The following is a 21,291-nucleotide window of genomic DNA, read 5'->3' on the forward strand; positions in this document are numbered from 1 at the left end:
GCGACAGCACTCAGCGCCGAGAGGACACACATAGGGCCCTGAGTGCTGTCGCCCATGCTACATGTGTGTGTCTGCGCACGCGTGCGCGTGCGCACACACACACAAACACACACACACACACACACACACACACCAACAATGCCACACCTTAACTCTTTAGTCATGGAACACAACATGCCCCTTCACAGCTAGTTCTATTCCAGCATGGGAGATTCAGAGATGGGATAATCCAACATGGACTCTTGATGGAGTGCTCCTGATTGACCAAAAGGCACTGCCTTGCTCCAGACTTCATGTTCTCAGGTCTGAAGGTGTTTGAAGATTGAACAGTCTGTTTCTTGAAGAGCACAAATGGCCTTCAGTGCTGCGAGAATTCTTCAGGAGGTTCAGCACATATTTTTTAATCTAATTATCTTCCCTCCCTTTCTGAAGGTGCTGAATCTCACTGGGGTACGGCACCAAAAGCACTGGGCACCTGCCAATATTTCACCCAAGTGGTCACTCTTCACGTTTAAGCGGGTGTCGGTAGACTGTTCAATCATGGAGGGCATCAGACGTTGAGCCCAATTCTATCCTCACCCAATGCCCATACGCGGGCACTTTCCAGCAGGAATCATTGGATAGCGATCAGCAGCGGAACCATAGCCCAGGGGCACCGAGGATAAATGCCTGTAACACCCCAACCATTGCCCTGGTTGAGATCAGCCAACAACACAGACCAGAGCTTGATTCAGGGACCTTCCTGGTCTGTATGGTTGGGACCACACCAGGTGGTGCTTTGACCCACTGTGTCCTATAACAAGCTCTGACCAAGATTGGTTTCTCTACATAGCAACTGCTCTGAAATGGGCGATGCCAATTTGATGAAGCAGTTTGGTGTTCCAAGTTTTGAACAAGTATCAAGTAGACAATGAGCATTGCCTGAACTTAAGAGCTTTTGAGATACCTTTGTTGTCCAGTGGCTGTACAGCGTTGTGGCAGGCGTAGGCTGGCAAGTTGGAACGAGTGAAATCTGTGGAATAGGATGTGAGACCCAGCAGATCTGCTTTCTGTAGGTTGGCTAATCTCGATCGCCAGTTCTTCTCCTGTATTGGGCAAAAACAACAACAACAACAACTTGCATTTCTCTAGCACCTTTAAAGTAGTAAAACATCCCAAGGTACTTTTATTGGGCAGGATCATAAGTGATTAAGTGATTAGTCATTAGCACTTTGAGGCACGGTTTGCACTTCCAAAGAAGAACACCAAAGGCAGAGAATGCGAGACAGGACTAGTGGACGAGGGCAAGAGAAAAAAAAGAGACAGCAGGGAGACAAAAAAAAGAGTGCACATGTGGCAAGAGATGAAAAGTGATAGACAAGAGTGAGTGCACAAGAGAGAGAGAGAGGAGGATCAAGCTTTAGAGACAGAGAGAAAATGAGGTAAAAATTAAGCTGCTACTCAAAGAAAAGGAACAGTTGTTAATATTCTCATTGTGAAATTTGCCTGAAATAAAGCTTTGAGAATTCAATCCCCGGTTTGTTTCAAAGTCTTCTGGAAAAACAGGGTGACAGGAGTAGGCCATTGAACCCCTCGAGCTGTTCCGCCATTCAATTAGATCATGGCTGATCTGTACCAGAACTCTCTTTACCTGCCTTTGATCCAAATCCCTTTATACCCTTACCTCACAAAAATGTATCAATTTCAATCTTGAAAGTTTCAAGTGACCTAGCATACACAGACTTTTTTTTGGGGGAGGGGTGGGGGGGGGGGGGCGGAGAAAGAGTTCTAGATTTCCACTAACTTTGTGTGAAAATGTGCTTCTCAATTTAACTCTGAAATGGCCTGTCACTAATTTTAAGATTTCTCTATCCATTGGGACACATATAAACCACTTCATTCATATAAACCATTTCATTTCCTTTATCCTTCCGTTATTTCTCGAAGGATTCAATAAGAGTGACATACACACACTGAGAAAGAGAGCGCGGGTGTGGGAAACATGTAGAAGAGACAGTGAAGAACAGAATTATATAAACAGTGAGAGAAGTGTCAGAGACAGATCTACAGAGGAGACCATGAGAGGAAATGTGCAAGATAAAATGGGAGAGAGAGTAGGAGTTAGGATGAGACACAGCAACAGGAAAAGAGACATACATCTTTTCAAAACAAATTCTCCACAAGCAAAGCGACCTGTTATAATCTTAAATCATTACAGAAGGAATAACAAAGCATCAGGAGAACTTCAGTACAATGTATCCAGCCATCTTGTCATCACCCTCTCCAGCCACTCATCTTACCTCATCCTGACTGGCCCGACTGTATCTGTACTTTGACGCCATGTCATTAGATTCTGCTTCCTTCTCATCCTTTTCTTTCTCTTTCTCCTGTTCCGCAGCTTTCTTCTCCTGCTGCAGTCCAATTGTTTTCTCAGCCTCTTGTAGGTCTGTCAGTGTGACACCCTGCACCAAAAATTGAGGAATAAAGAGGGGCTACTTGGTAAGGAGCAGCAAGATACATAACGAGGAGCACCGAGATACATGGCAAGGAACAATGTGGTGCACAGTGAGATGTGGCTAAATACACATAGTTTCCTATGTCTGAGGAATGCCTTACGAACCACCATTAAAGATATCCCTGTGTCTCTGCTCTGTCGATCCTACTGTTCTGTTTTTTTGTATTACAAAGCACAGATTCTACATCTAATATTGAGGTCTATCAGTTTAAGTTTTTAGGCGTAAAAATGGGCTTCTGTTTTAAAAGTCATACTTTCTGGCAGCCGGTTTGCACTTTAGAAATTTATGGACCCATCACTGAATATCAGGGCAGTTGAAAACTGTGCAAAGAGAAATGGAACTTTTGCAATGTTGGAACTGAAGCTGAACTCTCTCGTGCTCACCTGCGTGGACCGGCGAGACTGGCGGGCGTGCCGCGACCGTGCCTTCCGCTGCGCTTCAGCTTCCTCGTCACGAACCGGGGTGAGGTAGGATCTGGAATTGGTGAAATAAGGCAGTCAACAATCATTCTAAAGGCGGTGGATGCAAGAGCCAATAATGCAATGGGCACGTCAAAAGCACAAGAGGAGGACATTGTTAGGCAGGTGAAGGGAGCGAAAGGTATAAACTTTAACATAGAAAATAGGAGCAGGATTAGGCCATTCGGCCCTTTGAGCGTGCTCCGCCATTCAATATGATCATGGCTGATCCTCTATCTCAATACCATATTCTCGCGCTCTCCCCATACCCCTGGATGCCTTTTGTGTCTAGAAATCTACCTATTTCCTTCTTAAATATATTCAGTTACTTGGCCTGCACAGCGTTCTATAGTAGAGAATTCCACAGGTTCACCACCCTCTAAGTGAAGAAATGTCTCCTCATCTCAGTCCTAAATGTCCTACCCCGTATCCTGAGCCTGTTAACCCTCGTTCCAGACCCCCCCAGCCAGAGGAAACATCCTCTCTGCATCCAGTCTGTCTAGCCCTGTCAGAATTTTCGATGTTTCAATGAGAACCCCTCTCAATCTTCTAAACTCTAGTGAGTACAGCCCTAGTTGACCCAATCTCTCCTCATACGATAGTCCTGCTAACCCAGGAATCAGTCTGGTGAACCTTCGCTGCACTCCCTCTATGGCAAGTATAACCTTTCTTAGGTAAGGAGACCAAAACTGCACACAATACTCCAGGTGTGGTCTCACCAAGGCCCTGTATATAAGTAGTAAGACATCCTTGCTCCTGTACTCAAATCCCCTTGCAATGAAGGCCAACATTTGCCTTCCTGACTGCTTGCTACACCTGCATGTTTGCTTTCAGTGACTGGTGTACAAGGACACCCAGGTCCCTTTATACATCAACATTTCCCAATCCATCACGATCTAAATAATCCTCTGCCTTTCTGTTTTTCCTTCCTAAGTGGATAACTTCACATTTATCCACATTATACTGCATCTGCCATGTATTTGCCCACTCACTCAACTTGTCTAAATCGCCCTGAAGCCTCTTTGCATCCTCCTCACAACTCACAACCCACAAACCCACAACCCACCTAGTTTTGTGTCGTCAGCAAACTTGGAAATATTACATTTGGTTCCCTCATCCAAATCATTAATATATATTGTGAATAGCTGGGGCCTAAGCACTGATCTCTGCGGTACCCCACTAGTCACCACCTGCCACCCCGAAAAAGACCCATTTATTCCTACTCTCTGTTTCCTGTCTGTAACCAATTTTCAATCCATACCAGTATATTCCCCCCCAATCCCACGTGCTTCAATTTTGCACACAAATCTCTTATGTGAGACATTATCAAAGGCCTTCTGAAAATCTAAATAAACCACATCCACTGGTTCTCCCTTATCTATTCTACCAGTTACATCCTCAAAAAACTCAAGTAGGTTTCCCTTTCATAAATCCATGTTGACTTTGTCTAATCCCACTGATATTTTCTAAGTGTCCTGTTGTCACATCCTTTATAATAGACTCTAGCATTTTCCTACTACTGATGTTAGGCTAACCGGTCTGTAGTTCCCTGTTTTCTCTCTCCCTCCTTCTTTAAATAGTGGGGTTACATTTGCCACCCTCCAATCTGCAGGAACTGTTCCATAATCTATAGAATATTGGAAGATGACAACCGATGCATCCTCTTCCACGAAGACAAAACCAAAGTATTTGTTTAATTGCTCTACTATTTCCTCGTTCCTCATTATAAATTCTCCTATTTCTGACTGTAAGGGACCTAGATTTGTCTTCACTAATCTTTTTCTTTTTACATACTTGTAGAAGCTTTTACAATTCGCTTTTATGTTCCTTGCAAGTTTACTCTCATACTCTATTTTTCCTCTCAATCAATCTCTTGGTCCCTTTTTGCTGAATTCTAAACTGCTCCCAATCCTTAGGCTTGCTACTTTTTCTGGCAACTTTATATGACTCTAAAAACCCTAGATCATAAGCTGAAGTTCTGGCTGGGATTTGAAACCACAACCTTCTTCACAGGAAGAACTTTCCATTCTTCCTGTGACTTCTCCCCATCCTTTTTACTTTACATGCACCCCTCCCCCCAAGTCATTCCCTACTCAAATGGAAGTTACCTGAACATCGCACAAAATGTGAGACACTCTCATTAGAAAAAAGATAGAAAATTGGGACTTAGTATAGTAATAACAGATATAGGGGTACATTTTCATCTTCACCACTTGGGTGGTAATTTTCACACCCTTTATACAACCCGGCTGGTTTGCATTCAATAGAAATCAATGGGCTGGGAACCAGGCGGGTTCTATAAAGGGCGGACAATCCGCCTGTCAGGTTACCACCCAGGAAACAAAGGCTACCCCATACTGTCAGCTCACACCATGCACCTAGTGTTAGGAACTGAATTGTGGCAATCACCAACACAGTGGGGCTGATTTTCCTCTGCCCAATGCCCCATGCCTGTCAGTCTCCAAGCAGTAGGTAGAGGAAAAAGTGGGTAGAGGAAAAAGTGGGTAGAGGAAAAAGTGGGTAGAGGAAAAAGTGGGTAGAGGAAAAAGTGGGTAGAGGAAAAAGTGGGTAGAGGAAAAAGTGGGTAGAGGCCTGTAGCGCTGGGTCTGCACCCCTTTTACGTATGGTATGCTATTCCTGGGGCATCCCTGCTATGGTAAGGAACTCCCACCTGAAACGTAAACATGTAAATTGAACCAAATGAGGCACGAGTGACATTGTGATACTTCCTGTATCATGTGCCTGGGATTCCACCCAGCGGACATCCAAGGAAACCGGGTGCTGGAGGTAGTGGGGCTGCCCCTTCAGAAAGAATTTGTAAGGGGCCTCCAACAGTCTCCCAATACCTTGGGCAAGTTTCATTTGTTAACCTTCTGCAGTGAAGTGGTGCTCCACTGTAAGTTTGGAGGCCCAAAAACCACCAGCAATGCGCGCTTTTACAGGCCTCCAGCAGCACAAAACTCCCCTTCCCTGATCTAGTCTGAGCACCGATTCCCAGACAGTAGTCCTGTCGCTAAATCACCCAATACATTTAAATGATTTGAACCCAAAAATATGATCTGGTTTCACCGAGGTGAAAATGGGAGCTTGTGAAAAGTGCACTGCCCGATTTACACTGAGGTGAAATGGGGGGAGGGGGAAAATTGGGGTCATCGTGTTGAGACTTAAAACACAACTTTCAAGATTTACATTTACATCTTCTATGTTTTTATTGGTAAAACTATCGTCATCAAGGTTAGAAACCTTACACCTTGGGTTAGATAGAGAGTGAAGTCCCTCTCTATGGTCGCATCAAGCACTTCCAGATGGATACAGCAATGGTTAGATGAAGGATGCAGGCTGAAGTTCCCTTACACTATCCCATGAAATACTCCTGGGTTAGGAATAGGACAGCTAGATGCAGAGTACAGGTCAATAAAATTCATGGGTCTACAGTGGATATTCTTTTGGGGCTCAGCATCATTGTTGAAGAGCAGTAACCACTGCAGTATCAATGAAATAGAGGCAAGAAGGGTTTGATGAAGAAGGAACGAGATACAAGATTGGATGTGAGAGGGGGATCAAGTATTAGATGATAAGCTTTTGCTTGTATCCTGTCGAATCATTAGAGAAAGGTTTTATAAGAGTCTGATTAACTTGGACTTCCTGAAAAGTTAAGACCTGCTAAGGGAAAGAAGTGTTTAGCATAAAAGCGGAAACTGAGCTTCTTGGACAGTTTTTTTTAAACAATGGAGATGTGAGAGTTCATTTCAGTCAGAGCAGATGGTAAGGCCAAGAAGGTAGATAGTTGAAGAAAGACTAAGGATGGAGTTATCCAAGGCTAGAGGTGGAAGCTGTTGCTAGACTTATAACAGACATGAAGAAACTGTCTTTGAAGAACTGAAATTAGAATCATAGAAAGATTACAGCACGGAAGGAAGCCACTCGGCCCATCAAGTCCGTGCTGGCTCTTTGCAAGAGCAATCCAGCTAATCCCACTCCCCCGCCCTATCGCGTAGCCCTGCAAATTTTTTCCTTTCAAGTGCTGATCCAGTTCCCTTTTAAAGGCCATGATTGAATCTGCCTCCACCACCACCTCAGGCAGCGCATTCCAGATCCTAATCACTCGCAGTGTAAAAAAGTTTTTCCTCATGTCACCTTTGGTTCTTTTGCCAATCACTTTAAATCTATGTCCTCTGGTCCTTGAACCTTCCGCCAATGGGAACAGTTTCTCTCTATCTACTCTGTCTAGACCCTTCGTGATTTTGAATACCTCTATCAAATCTCCTTGCAACCATCTCTGTTCCAAGGAGAACAACCCCAGCTTCTCCAGTCTATCCACATAACTAAAGTTTCTCATCCCTGGAATCATTCTAGTAAATCTCTTCTTCACCCTCTCTAAGGCCTTCACATCTTTCCTAAAGTGTGGTGCACAGAACTGGATACAATACTCCAGTTGTGGCCGAACCAGTGTTTTATAAAGGTTCATCATGACTTCCATACTTTTGTACTCTATGCCTCTATTTATAAAGCCCAGGATCCCGTATGCTTTTTTAACCGCTTTCTCAACCTGCCCTGCCACCTTCAACGATTTGTGCCCAGATTTCTCTGTTCCTGTACCCCTTTTAGAATTGTGCCCTCTAGTTTATAATGCCTCTCCTCTCATCTGTCACGTGTCCACCCTTGCTGCCAGCCTGTCTATTTTAGCCCATCCAGTGTCTCAACTATATCTTCCTTTACTGAGACTCGGGCAGCATCTTCTTCCTTGGTGAAGACAGATGCAAAGTGCTCATTTAGTACCGCGGCCATCCCCTCTGCCTCCATGAAAGGGACGTATGACAAATGTCAGGTTGATAACACATGAGTAGATCTCCTTTATGGTCCCTAATCGGTCCCTAACCCCTCCTCTTACTACCCGTTTACTGTTTACATGCTTGTAGAAGACTTTTGGATTCCCTTTTATGTTTTGCCACCTGTATATTCTCATACTCTCTCTTTGCCTTTTTTATTTCCTTTTTCACTTCCCCTCTGAACTTTCTACATTCTGCCTGGTTCTCACTTGTGTTATCAACCTGACATCTGTCATACGCCTCTTTTTTCTGTTACATCTTACTCACTATCTCTTTTGTCATCCAGGGAGCTCTGGCTTTAGTTGCCCTAACTTTCTGCCTCATGAGAATGTGCCTCAACTGTACCCGAACCATCTCCTCCTTAAAGGCCGCCCACTGTTCAATGACAGTTTTGCCTGCCAATCTTTGATTCCAGTTTACCTGGGCCAGATCTGTTCTCATCCCATTGAAATTGACCCTCCTCCAATTGAGTATTTTTACTTTAGAGTGATCCGTGTACTTTTCCATAGCTATTCTAAACCTTATGATGCTATGATCACTGCTCCCTAAATGACACTGACACTTGTTCCACTTGGTCCGCCTCATTCCCTAGAACCAGGTCCAGCAATGCCTCCTTCTTCATTGGGCCGGAAACGTACTGGTTAAGAAAGTTATCCTGGACACATTTTAAAAATTCTTCCCCTCTGTGCCCGTTATATTATTATTGTTATCCCAGTCTATATTAGGATAGTTGAAGTCCCCAGTTATCACTACTCTATAGCTTTTGTACCTCTCTGTAAATCCCTGCAAATTTGCTCCTCTGTATCCTTCCCACTAGTTGGTGGCCTATAGAATACACCCAGTAGTGTAATGGCACCTCTTTTATTTCTTAACTCAAACCAAATAGATTCTGTCCTTGACCCCTCCAGGACATCCTCTCTCTCCAGTACTACAATATTCTCCTTAATCAATACTGCTACCACCCCCCACCCTCCTTTTCTTTCCTTCCCTATCTTTCCTGAACACCTTGTATCAGGAATATTTAGTACCCAATCCTGACCATTTTTGAGCCAGGTCTCCGTTATCGCCACATCATATTCCCATGTGGCTATTTGCACCTGCAGCTCACCATCCTTTTTTACCACACTTCATGTGTTTACCCACCAGTGCAAACCAGTCTTAGACTTTCTTGTACTCTCTCTGAGTCTGACCCACCTAATACTGTACTATTACTTGCTCTAGTGTTATCTTTCTCCCCCGATCCTTTGTGCCCCTTGTTTCTCCTTTCCATCGCTACATCCTGGTGCCCATCCCCCTGCCAAATTCATTTAAACCCCCCCCCCCCCCCCCCCCACCCAACAGCACTAACAAACCTCCCAGAGAGGATATTGGTCGCAGCTCTGTTGAGGTGCAACCCATCCGTCTGTACAGGTCCCACTTCCCCAAGAACTGGTCCCAATTAAGGTGTGGTCGTTACAGATTGGGCTTTTTTCCAACTCTTTTGTCGTGCTCACGGCAGAGATGGTTTGCATCAGCACACAGTCCTACGGACAGAAATCTGCACTTTTATACTTTGTGCATTGGATAGCATGCCACATGCCTTATAATTACCACTGAATTGTGGTATAACACACTGGAGATTACCAACCACATGGTATTCTCCAGTCTTCGATCGTGAAGGGTCTAGACAGAGTAGATAGAGAGAAACTGTTCCCATTGGTGGAAGGGTCAAGAACTAGAGGGCATAGATTTAAGGTGATTGGCAAAAGTACCAAAGGTCACATGAAGAAAAACTTTTTTTTTTAAACACAGCGAGTGATTAGGATCTGGAATGCACTGCCCGAGGGGGTGGTGGAGACAGATTCGATCATGGCCTTCAAAAGGGAACTGGATAAGTACTTGAAAGGAAAAAATTTGCAGGGCTACGGGGATAGGGCGGGGGAGTGGGACTGGCTGGATTGCTCTTGCATCGAGCCGGCGCAGACTCGATGGGCCGAATGACCTCCCGTGTTGTAACCTTTCTACGATTCTATGAAAGATAGTAAATAACGTACCGTCAGACAGTTACATTCTAGCCAAATAATCAAATAGGAGATAACACACAGGAGCAGCAGGAAACTAGTCAATACTTAAATAATAAACGTAGACTCAGTCCATAAGGGTTTAACATATCCTCTGCAGAGTATATTTCTTACAGTTTGATGATCTACAAGACTTTTGGATGGATACTCTTCACCCCGCCATTGGTGGCTGTGCTTTCTGCCGCCTAGGCCCCGTGCTCTGGAATTCCCTCCTTAAACCCCTCCACCCCTCTCTCTCCTCCTTTAAGACCCTCCTTAAAACTCACTTCTTTGACCAAGCTATTGGTCATCTCTCCTAATTTCAGCTCCTTTGGCTTGATGTCCATTTTTGACTGACTACACTTCTAAAATGCCTTGGGATATTTTTCTACATTAGAAGTGCTTTATAAAGGCAAATTGTTGCTGTTGGATTTGTGTTTTGCAGACTCTCTGATAATGAAACACATATCCTATGCATTCCAGACTCAAAGGCCTTTAAATAAATATGTGAATTTATCAAGCCCATAGACACAATGGTCGATGTTTGCATTCCAAGTTTTCACACTTCATCCTAGTGTCCCATGTCTAATAATGCTTTGGCTATGTATACTTTGATTAGCACCTGGAATAAAGCCTCTGTAGCATAACTAATTTACAGTCCAAATAACCAGGCCTGTTTCTCACAAACTACTGGGTTCTTGTCTCCATTCTGAAGTTTGGTAGTGAAAGGTGGTTTCCATCTCAATTCTAGTTATTTCAAAAGCTGTCCGATATAAAATAAAAGCTGAAAATCCTAGTTCCAATACTGCAGTTTAAAAAAATAATAATTTGTGGGATATGGGTGTTGCTGGCAAGGCTGGGAATTTTTGCCCACTCCTAGTTGCCCTCAGAAGGTGGTGGTGGGCCTTCTTTTTGAACCAGTGAAATTTCCAGCAATTGCACTGCAAGAAAACTGGAACTTGAGATCATTGAGGGCGTGCAATCTGAGGGAAGTTGATCAAGTAGAGTGGCATCGTCAGCAAGAGAGCAGATAGGGTTGGATGATAAAGTAGTCCTTGATAAGGAGAAGAAATTGAATGGGAAATAGAGCAGCGCCTTGAGTAACCTCTGAATTTATGAGGGAGAGAGAGGATGAGGCATCAATCAGAGCACACATTGTTAGATTTGATAAAAAAGTAGATAACTGGAACATAAAGGTGGTCAGACGGCAATATGCTAGTAACTGCATGGTGCCAGACCCTGTCAAAAGCTTTGGAGATGTCCAAAGCAATGGCAAGTGATTCACCAAGTATTAAAGAGCAGAGATCTTCAGGTGAGTAACACAGGCCAACGTGATACCATTTAGTGTAATGTAGAGACAAATTTGTGCTGTGGTCCATGCCCTTAAGGAAATGGATTGAGACTGGCCAAACTCAATTCAGGTAGGAGCCTTAAAGCCACCAGAGCTCTATTGTTAATGGGATTCCGCTGGTGACAGACACACTTCAATATCAATCAAAATTCATTGTTTCAGTAAAACTACAACTGACTTCAACAACTGAGTGCAGAAAGGAGCGGCAGTCAGTATATACAAAGCAGCCATGTCTTAACATATGAACATATGGAATTAACAGGCAGGAAAAGACCAGCTGGTCCATCAAGCCTGCTGCACATCATGGTGGCCAGACCATCATGGCTAAACACTTCTTCCCATCTCCCCCACCTCCCGCAACCATGTAATCTCCTGGGAGAGGCAAAACAAAGAGAAAAAAACCCTAAGGGAAAGAAATGTTCTTGAAAATTCCTCTCCGACCCCCTCAAGTGATCGAAACCAGTCCAGGAGATGACATGGACCAATTGTTAACTGTAAGGATGTTAACGTATGGTTCATTATCAAGGTCACTGCATCATTTGAGTATATCACTTATAGCTGGTACCTGCGTCTCTCACGGTTCTCAGTGCCGTAACCAACGCCTTGTGTGGTAGGATTACTCTCTTTCTCCGCTCCATTTCCAGCTTGGTTTCGAGTCAGGGAGCTGAGGGTATGAAGGAACAAAGAAAGACTTGGGAAATGAGCACCACTTCAGGTCCTTGATCAAATTTCCATTACACATACTACCACCAATGTGATCTGCACAACATCATCCTTTGCTCAAACTTGACAAAGCGTTTACGTCTTGTTCTGAATTAAGGTCTGGAGCAAAGTATTTACTGTAAGTCGGGCTCCAAGTAGCAAATCAATTAATTCAGGGCTATCCAGCCAATTTCCCTCGCTCCCACTGTAAGTGCTGACTCAGTCCTACACAGGGGAGAGCCTTTATCCACTGTAAGTGCTGACTCAGTCCTACACAGGGGAGAGCCTTTATCCACTGAACCATCAGGGGAACTCCAAAATCTTAAACAAATCGTTCATTCAATTTGGCGTCCAGTTAACTGGTTACATTTGTGTCGTAACTGGTTACTGTTCAATGGCTAATCATCTCTGGGGCTGTACAACTGATAGCTAACTTTGCACTGCAATGGCTTCTGCCATATAATTGCTAGTTAGCATTCTGTGCAATTACTTTTTTTTAGAAAAGGAAAATGTCATTAGACCCCAACAAACACACCCGTTTATGAGAGCTCTCAATCCCACCTTCTCATCATATGCCTCAATTCACTTCTCACTCCGAAAACACGTTCGATTGTCCCTTAAGCTCACTTATATTAATAGCCTTCTATCATAGTAGTTACAGCACAGGAGAAGGCCATTTAGCCCATCGTGCCTGTGCCTTCTCTTTGACAGAGCTATCAAATTAATCCCATTCCCTTGCTCTTTCCCCATAGCTCTGTAATTTTTTTTCCCTTCAAGTATTTATCCAATTCCCTTTTGAAAGTTACCTTTGAATCTGCTTCCACCACCCTTTCAGGCAGCGCATTCCAGATCATAAAAATGTTTCCTCATGTTGCCTCTAGCTCTTTGGTCGATCACCTTAAATCTGTGCCCTTTGGTTACTGACCCTTCTGCCACTGGAAACAGTTTCTCCTTATTTACTCTTATCAAAACCATTAATAATTTTGAACACCTCTATCAAATCTCCCCTTAACCTTCTCTGCTCTAAGGAGAACAACTCCAGCTTCTCCAGTCTTTCCACATAACTGAAGTCCCTCATCCCTGGTACCATTCTGATAAATCTCTTCTGCACCCTCTCTAAGGCCTAAAGTGTGGTGCCCAGAACTGAACACAATACTCCAGCTGAGACCTAACCAGTGTTTTATAAAGGTTCAGCATAACTCCCTACTCTAAGCCTCTATTAATAAAGCCCAGGATCCCATATGTTGTTTTCTTTAAAAACAGCCTTCTCAACTTGTCCTGTCACCTTCAAAGATTTGTGTACGTGCACCCCCAGGTCTCTCTATTCCTGCACCCCCTTTAAAATTGTACCATTTCGTTTATATTGCCTCTCCTCATTCTTTCTACCAAAATGCATCACTTCACACTTCCCTGCTTTAAATTTCATCTGCCATGAGTCTGCTCATTTCATCAGTCTGTCTATGTCCCCCTGAAGTCTCTTATGTTCATCCACATTGTTTGCCACATTTTTGAGTTTCATGTCATCTGCAAACTTTGAAATTATACCCTCTATACTCAAGTCCAGGTCATTAGTATATATCAGAAAGAGCAGTGGTCCTAATACTGACTCCTGGGGAACACCACTGTATACTTCCCTCCAGTCTGAAAAACAACCGTTCACCACTACTCTGCTTTCTGTCCCCTTAGACAATTTTGTACCAATACTGCCACTGTCCCTTTAATCCCATAGACTTCAATTTTGCTAACAAGTCTATTATGTGGTACTTCATCAAATGCCTTTCTCTAGTAACTTATTCCACAACTCTTTTATACTTTGGATGAAAAGTTTAAACCGAATTCTGTTCTTACTGCAAATATCCTCATTTTTTAAACTTGTGGCCCTGAGCATTTGAACCCTCCACCATATTCAACAATCTGACTTCAATTTTTATCCATTTCCTTTACAATTTTCAAACTTTCAACTGAATCACCTCAAAGTTTCGTCTTTTAGAAAAATAGTAAGGGAGAAATTTCACGGCAATATTTACAGCTGCAAAATCACGGAGCACCGGGTACTCTGCTCACAACCTAAATTCCTAATATTGCAATCACCTTTCCTGCTTGCCTCTCAAAGGCAATCGTAAAATAGATGCAGATGAGAAAGGTCATTTGGCTCATCCTGGTTCTTAAAGCTCCCCATCAAAGCACCTAATTGTTCCTTAAATGATTCCAGGCGTTTGCCTCCACTACCCTAACTAGAAGTCCATCCCAGGTTTGATCACTCTTTGTGTGAAGAACTTCCTGACGTTCATCCTAAGTTTGCCTTTTGATAGTTTGAACTAACAGCCCCTTGTACTCCTACCACAGTTTAGTTCAAAGTCGTATTCCAGATTTATCTTTTCTACTCAGTTTATTCTAAATACCTCGATGAGGTTCTCTATTACAGCTTCTGAGGCTGAATAGTCCGTTCACCAGTCTTCCCTCATTAAACCGTTCCTACGATTAGAAGTGCACACAGAACTCCAGGTGTGGCCTGACGCCCTTTGTTCAGCCACAATACATGATTTGTCCTTTGTCCCTCTGATATTGTAACCTCAGCCTTATTTACCCTGGTTACTTCAGCTGAACACTGTCCTGATGGTTTCATAAATTAATCCACCATCCCACATTGCTTTTCCTGATCAGCATGCTGTACCACTGCTCAATTTAACACATACATTCTCTTTCAGTTCCACAAGACCATAAGAGATAGGAGCAGGAGTAGGCCATTCGGCCCCTCAAGTCTGCTCCGCCATTCAATGCGATCATGGCTGATCTGATTTTTACCTCAACTCCACTTTCCCGCCTTTTCCCCATATCCTTTGACTCCCTTGCTGATCAAAAATTTGTCTAACTCAGCCTTGAATATATTCAATGACTCAGCCTCCACAGCTTTTTGGGGTAAAGAATTCCAAAGATTCACGACCCTCTGGGAGAAGAAATTCCTCCTCATTTCCGTCTTAAACGGGCAACCCCTTATTCTGAGACTATGCCCCCTAGTTTTAGATTCCCCCATGAGGGGTAACATCCTCTCAGCATCTAGGAGCAGTTCCTTGCTTCCATACTATTTTATACTTATTTACATTGAACTGCATCTGCTAGCTACTGTCCCCAGTTACTTAAAAATATTTTAAATCCTTCCGAAGCTAGTTAGCACTAGCTTTCAACTAACAGGTGGCTTGGGAAGAGGACACATTGTAACTCCACCAATACAAATCATCCCCCCATCTCCCTCCCACACCAAAGGCTACACAGTCCGAGTTATGGATTCTTCCCATCAATTCTGCACCATGACTGCACAGGAGGTGGTGATAACCACAAACACAGGTGAAAAATGGAGGAATGATAAGGTAATGACATCCAAAAAAAAATGTTTTTGTTTTTTTTGGGGCGGTGGGAGGAGAGAGAAGAATGGGGTGGGGGGGGGGGGGAAAAGAGAAAGTTTTGGTGTAAATTCTCAGTGTTAACTAAGTTTCACTGTCAACTCTGATAATGGGAAACTATAACTAAACACAGGGCAGGAGTGGGGCCCATCACGGACATGGGACAGCTCCTTCAGGGATCCTGGGAGCATTGACTAGTAAATTCCAGAAGGGGAAAGGATGACATTAATATTCTACTGAGGCCGTCTTACCGGCTTGTGTGACTGCCGGCTGTAGATGTGGTTGAGATACTCGTGGTCAGGCCCCGACTGCTGGCAGGGTTGAAGGAGGAGCTTGTGCTGGAGAGTGTGGTGACGGACCCTGGGGCAGAACTGCTGGCAAGACCCTCCTGTCTCCTTCCAAAGGATGAGCTGCAAGAAAAGCATATGGAGGAAAGGTATTTATTTGGAAAAAAAATCAGACAGGGAGCACATCAGATAAACAGCACTAAACTGAACGATCAATGGGACCTAGTGGGAAAATGATATTTGAAATCTATGGCTGACTGGTGCAGTGGGTTGAACACTGTTCTTTCACCTCTGGGACCATTACTAGACCCACTCGAGCTTCTCATTCAAATTCAATCCTAGAAACAGTAAGACGTAACAAATCCCCTCCACATGGATTTTAGCACATTGATCTTACCATCTCCATCCATCCCCCTCCTCTCTATGTGTTGCGTCTGACCCTTCGTATCCTGTTAATATGATTCTTTCTTGGTAGCAAAAGGATTTGCCTCTGGGTTTTATTTCCTGCAGGTCAAGGCTAAAAACTCGTAGTTTTCAAAACAAAAATGGCCCTCATCACAAAACAACTTCTAGACCATTCCTGCAATCCCAATGCCCTCCATTGTACAATTACGCCACAGACAAATTATTCAAACATTATCACATTACGTAGCACAGAATGATCCAGCAGACTGAGCGCCAAGGCCAGAGCCTAAAGCTGTGAACACTGCTGGCTCCTTTATTTCCGCTAATGCTCAGTGTGTACCCGCCAGCAAGATTGGGTTTAAATAGCCAAGAGACATCTTAAGAGACCAACCACAGGAACATAAAAATATTGAATAGTAATAAAAAGGATGACTTCCTCCTCCCCAAATTACTGACTGATTTTAGCCCACTGACTCTGGGAAGGGATTTGGCTAGGAATCCAGGCTAACACTAATCCAAGCAGTGTGTCCTGCTATCAATGCAGTAGTACATCTCCTGACACACAGTACAAAATGTCGACAGAAGCCAATATAATCAGTACCTTTTAAATGCGATGGTGTTGGAAGGAGCAGAGTTAGTAACCTTATGGCTTGAGGCCGTACTCGACATTGTGCTGGAACGAATTCTGAAGTCTTGTGCGCTATAACTGCGGCCTATCGCTCTCAGGTAGAAGTGACTAGTGAAGCGGCAGAACAGTATACAAACATGCAGGAAGAGAACAGCATAATAAATACATGTACTCACAGGTCGTACGTACAGAGACTGACAAACCACAACAACAGAAGCACAGGCCTCTTATACATGGACTGACAGAAAGCATATACATAGGACAGTCCGTGCACACACAAACGGACACGTTGAAGCGCACGGACTGGAGGATTCCACATATTTGGACTGACAGGAAGGACATTCTACACATACACCGACTGCTACACACAATCAAGAAATAGGCTGACACGCACAGTACATGCACAGTAACTACACGGACAGACACTGTTACTGCATGGACTGACATATACAGCAAATGCACAGGCTAACATACAGTAAATACACAGACTGACATGCATAATAAAGACAAGGTGCAATAAGGACAAAGACTGACACAGTAAATGCAGAGCAAAAGGATGATCGTTGGATGAGGCACTTACAGTAATGTGCTGGCGTACTGAAATTAAATACATTATCACACACTGTGTAGCAGACTCAGAGCTAAAGAGCAGGTGAACCCTAAGGTACCTCACACAGACAGTAATGAGCACCAACACCACATGAATGTTACAGGACAGTAACACAACTTGGATGAAAGGCAGGAAGGCAGGCAGACGATCTGTGGCAGGCACCCACCAGATGGGCTAATTCTGAGTAACATGCAATATCAGACCATCTCGTTGGGTAAACAGGCACCTGATGGCTTTCCTCTAAATACACCACAGCAGTAAATAGCAAACCTCTGCATTAACAACATTTTAAAGAAATATATAAAACAAATAACAGGACATTAGGTGGGAGAGGCTGATATTGAGAAGCAGCTGGAACTGTATCATTAGAGATAGTCAGTAACATAGGACACTAGCTGAAGAAGTGGGGGGCGGTAGGGGCGGCTACTGAGCCTGCCGGTGAGAGAGAGCTGGATGAACATCAACATATAATGATAATGGAGTGGAAGTAAAAAAAATCCCTTGCCACCAATCAAAGAGAAGCAGGGAGTTTTCTTGCTGTACTGGCCAACATTTCTCCCTTAACCAACATCACTGAAAAAAACAGAACATCTGCTCATTCACTCACTTGCTGTATGCCAATCGGCTGCTGCATTCACCTACGTAACAACAGTGAGTGAACTTCAAAAGTAAACCCTTGATTATAAAGTGCCCTGGGATGTCCTGAGCATATGATGAAGTGCCACAGAAATGCAAGTGTTTTCTTTATTTTACCCAGAGGAATGTTAACTGACTGGGTAATGTGAGGTTAGGACCTGACTGATGGACAGCTTGGCGTTTGTCCTGTACAGAAGCACCAGAATGAACCAGTTTGACTGGTGGAGAAGTAATAGAGCAGCCTTAAAATCCAGAAACATCAGGATCGTCTCAAAACTTAACGATAGAGAAGGCAAAGTACTACTTTTCTGGTATACCTCCAGTGTTTAGAATAGGAGGGGAGTTCACCATGAAAACTGTGGATATAAATGAGGGGCTGGACACAACGTGGGAGTAACAGAAACATGGCAAAATCTAGAGGATGGAAATAAATTTAACATTCAAGGGTATACAGTGTTCAGTAAAGTCAATGGACAGAAAAGAAGGTGGTGCATCTCTTCATATCAGGGATACCTGGGAGGCAAATTAAGTTGATCCTGTGGGATCCTATGGAAAAATCCAAGCTTACACTAGGCAGCGTGCTACTGACCCCTGAGTCAATTTGAGGACGACAATTTGCTCTATGAAGAGATAGGAAGGTATGTGAAAACAGGAAAGTTATTTTAAGGGGAGACTTCAAGACACATGTATAAAACAGGAAAACCCAAGTAATTTAGCTTTAAGATGTAGTGCATGACTGCTTCTCGACCCAGTGCTTCAAGGAAGCCACAAGAGGCAATGTTCCTCTGAGATGGTATTCATAAGTGACTCAGACAACCTACAGAGAACGAAAGCTGTAGCATTCCTGGGGGAGAGTGACCACAGAATGATCAGGTTTGACGTGATCACAGAGGGAGGGGGAGAAAGGGTGGGAGAGAGAAAAAGAGAGAAGAGGAGGAGGAAGGGAGTGAGGAAAAGAGCGAGGGAAAGAGGGAGGGAGGGAGAGAGGATGGGTTAGTGAGAAAAGCTTTGTAGGCTTAACTTTAACAGATCGGTTCTGCAAAAAGCATTTGGTTTTGAGCTGTATATTTAAAAACTATAATTAAGCTTCTACGTGAGGAGAACATTTTTGAAGTGAGCTTTAAAAATTTTCCGCTGCTGCTAGTCTTTTGGGACCAGTTTAATGAGAGAGAGCTCAAAGAACCATTGGATGCAATCCTGGGAGAAACTATTAGATAGGAAAACAAAAGTTACAACCGTACAATGAAGTTGAGCGTGACTATTGAAACATGGTTGAAGAGATATCATCACAATGTTACCAGCATCAAAGGTTATTGATGTGGACATGGTTTAAAATGGGACGCAAAAATAGAACATTCAGTTAATACCTCATCCCAAGTCAGTGGGCGCCATCGAGCACCTCCTGAATAACAGTGTTTTAGAATCAGTTAGGGGTTTAGGTCACGCACCACAGCATTTTGAATCTGTGCTGGGTTTGTGGACACACAGGACATTTGGCAGTTGCGTGTTCTAACCGAAGAACTGTGGAGAAAACTATGTAACCTTCAATCTAGCACAAGTGCAAGGCCTTGCGCACATTGGAGTCATAACTACTTAATGACTAGTGTTGGACTAGCCAGGGGAGAGGCTGGGAGTGGTAGTAGACACAACATTGACCATATGCAGTCACAGCAATTAACCAAATAAACAGGTTGCTGTGCGATATTGCCAAAGCCTTGCAGCGTCATGCTGAAACTGCTCTGGTCAGGCTGCGCCTTTAATACTGCGCCTTTAATACGGCGTTCGGTTCTAGTCAATGAGGAACAAAGGAAACAACCAAACCCTGGAGAGAAGGCCCACAAAGCTAATCCCTGGTGTCAGGGTGCTGAGTTACAAGGAAAGGTTAGAAAAACATTGGACTTCATCCTTGAAAAATGAGGCAATGACAGGGGAGATATACAAAGGTGCTAAGTTGACTAGAAAAAGTTAATAATAAGCATTATTTCCAGTTAATTCACAATTGCAGAACAAGAGTACATTGGTACTAACCAGTAAAAGGTAAGTTCAGGACTGATGTCAGGAGGCAGTACTTCACACAAAGAAGGATCAGGTAATAGTTAGACAAAAACTATGGAATCATTGATGAGGCAATTGGATGCCATGAGTGGAGGACCACAAGTTTGTATGGAAGGATGAGCTAAATGGACTCATTGTATTTAACTTTGGGAAAGTGTTTGAGCAGATGGTACAATATTTAAAAATTGCAGATTCTTCTAGCCATAGGGCAAGGACAATGTGGTGGGGTGGGAAAGAAGAGAGACACAGAACTGGACAGAGTTCAATAGTTAAAATGAACAGTAGTTCAAGAAGACTTTTTTCAGAATAGGGCTGCTTATGAAGACCCCTCAGGAAAAGACATTTGTGTTGACAGTGACAATGGATAAAAGGAAGATGAACTGGGGAAAGGGGGGGGGGGAAGTTAGTTGGGTGCTGGGGAATGATTAAAGAGAGAAAATGTGTGGAAATTACATTTCATTTAAGGGAGGGAGAAGAGGGGGAAAAGATTCCAGTTCAGGGTGAAGTAGAGGAGAGCCGGAAGAAGGGTTTTTGCATATCTTGAATTAAAGCGTGTAACAAAAGTAGAGCTTCATTCTGTCATAATAGGGAAACTGTCTATTCATTTTCTATATGTGGAGATGCCGGTGATGGACTGGGGTTGACAATTGTAAACAATTTTACAACACCAAGTTATAGTCCAACAATTTTATTTTAAAATCCACAAGCTTTCGGAGGCTTCCTCCTTCCTTAGGTGAATGTGGAACTGAAATCCTCGAACCTATCGCATTTATAAATCACAGAACAATGCCTGGTGATTACAGAGAGTCTTTTCAACTGCCCGTTGCCAAGGCAACCAAAGTGTTCAGACAGAGAGGTGTTACCTACAGGCCCACCGAATATACAAACGGCCAGAATGGGTTCATGTCACGCTACACGTTACCCCACCAGCGAACAAATGTTATCTGTTTTTAATATAACGGGTCAATTACTGTCTTTTCCTTCCAGATGTTTCTATGTTTCTACCTCTCTCGCTCTGTTTTTTTTAATTGGCATCTCCACATCATCTGTTTTTTTAGTTCTGGCCGTTTGTATATTCGGTGGGCCTGTAGGTAACACCTATCTGTCTGAACACTTTGGTTGCCTTGGCAATGGGCAGTTGAAAAGACTCTCTGTAATCACCAGGCATTGTTCTGTGATTTATAAATGAGATAGGTTCGAGGATTTCAGTTCCACATTCACCTGAGGAAGGAGGAAGCCTCCTAAAGCTTGTGGATTTTAAAATAAAATTGTTGGACTATAACTTGGTGTTGTAAAATTGTTTACATTTTCTATATGACCATAGAGATACAGCATGTGTGTTGGAGGAACAGGGGGTTAAGATGGAAGCTGTTATCACTTGCTGGGCTACACAAA

The 21,291-nt window shown here is 43.4% G+C and overlaps 1 protein-coding gene across 2 annotated transcripts in view; it reads right to left on the reverse strand.

Moving 5' to 3' along the window:
• LOC137327857 (protein phosphatase 1 regulatory subunit 12A-like) overlaps window positions 1-21,291 on the reverse strand; it is a 197,146-nt gene that overhangs the window by 34,289 nt on the left and 141,566 nt on the right. For both annotated transcript variants that reach the window (XM_067993722.1, XM_067993721.1), the window contains exons 13-17: window positions 15,527-15,685; window positions 11,738-11,836; window positions 2,879-2,969; window positions 2,280-2,441; window positions 947-1,085 (exon numbers count right to left, since the gene is read on the reverse strand). In XM_067993722.1, coding sequence (XP_067849823.1) covers window positions 947-1,085; window positions 2,280-2,441; window positions 2,879-2,969; window positions 11,738-11,836; window positions 15,527-15,685 — 650 coding nt within the window. The remainder of the gene's footprint in view (window positions 1-946; window positions 1,086-2,279; window positions 2,442-2,878; window positions 2,970-11,737; window positions 11,837-15,526; window positions 15,686-21,291) is intronic.

Source organism: Heptranchias perlo, chromosome 12 (genome assembly GCF_035084215.1).
Source record: "Heptranchias perlo isolate sHepPer1 chromosome 12, sHepPer1.hap1, whole genome shotgun sequence".
Taxonomy (NCBI): domain Eukaryota; kingdom Metazoa; phylum Chordata; class Chondrichthyes; order Hexanchiformes; family Hexanchidae; genus Heptranchias; species Heptranchias perlo.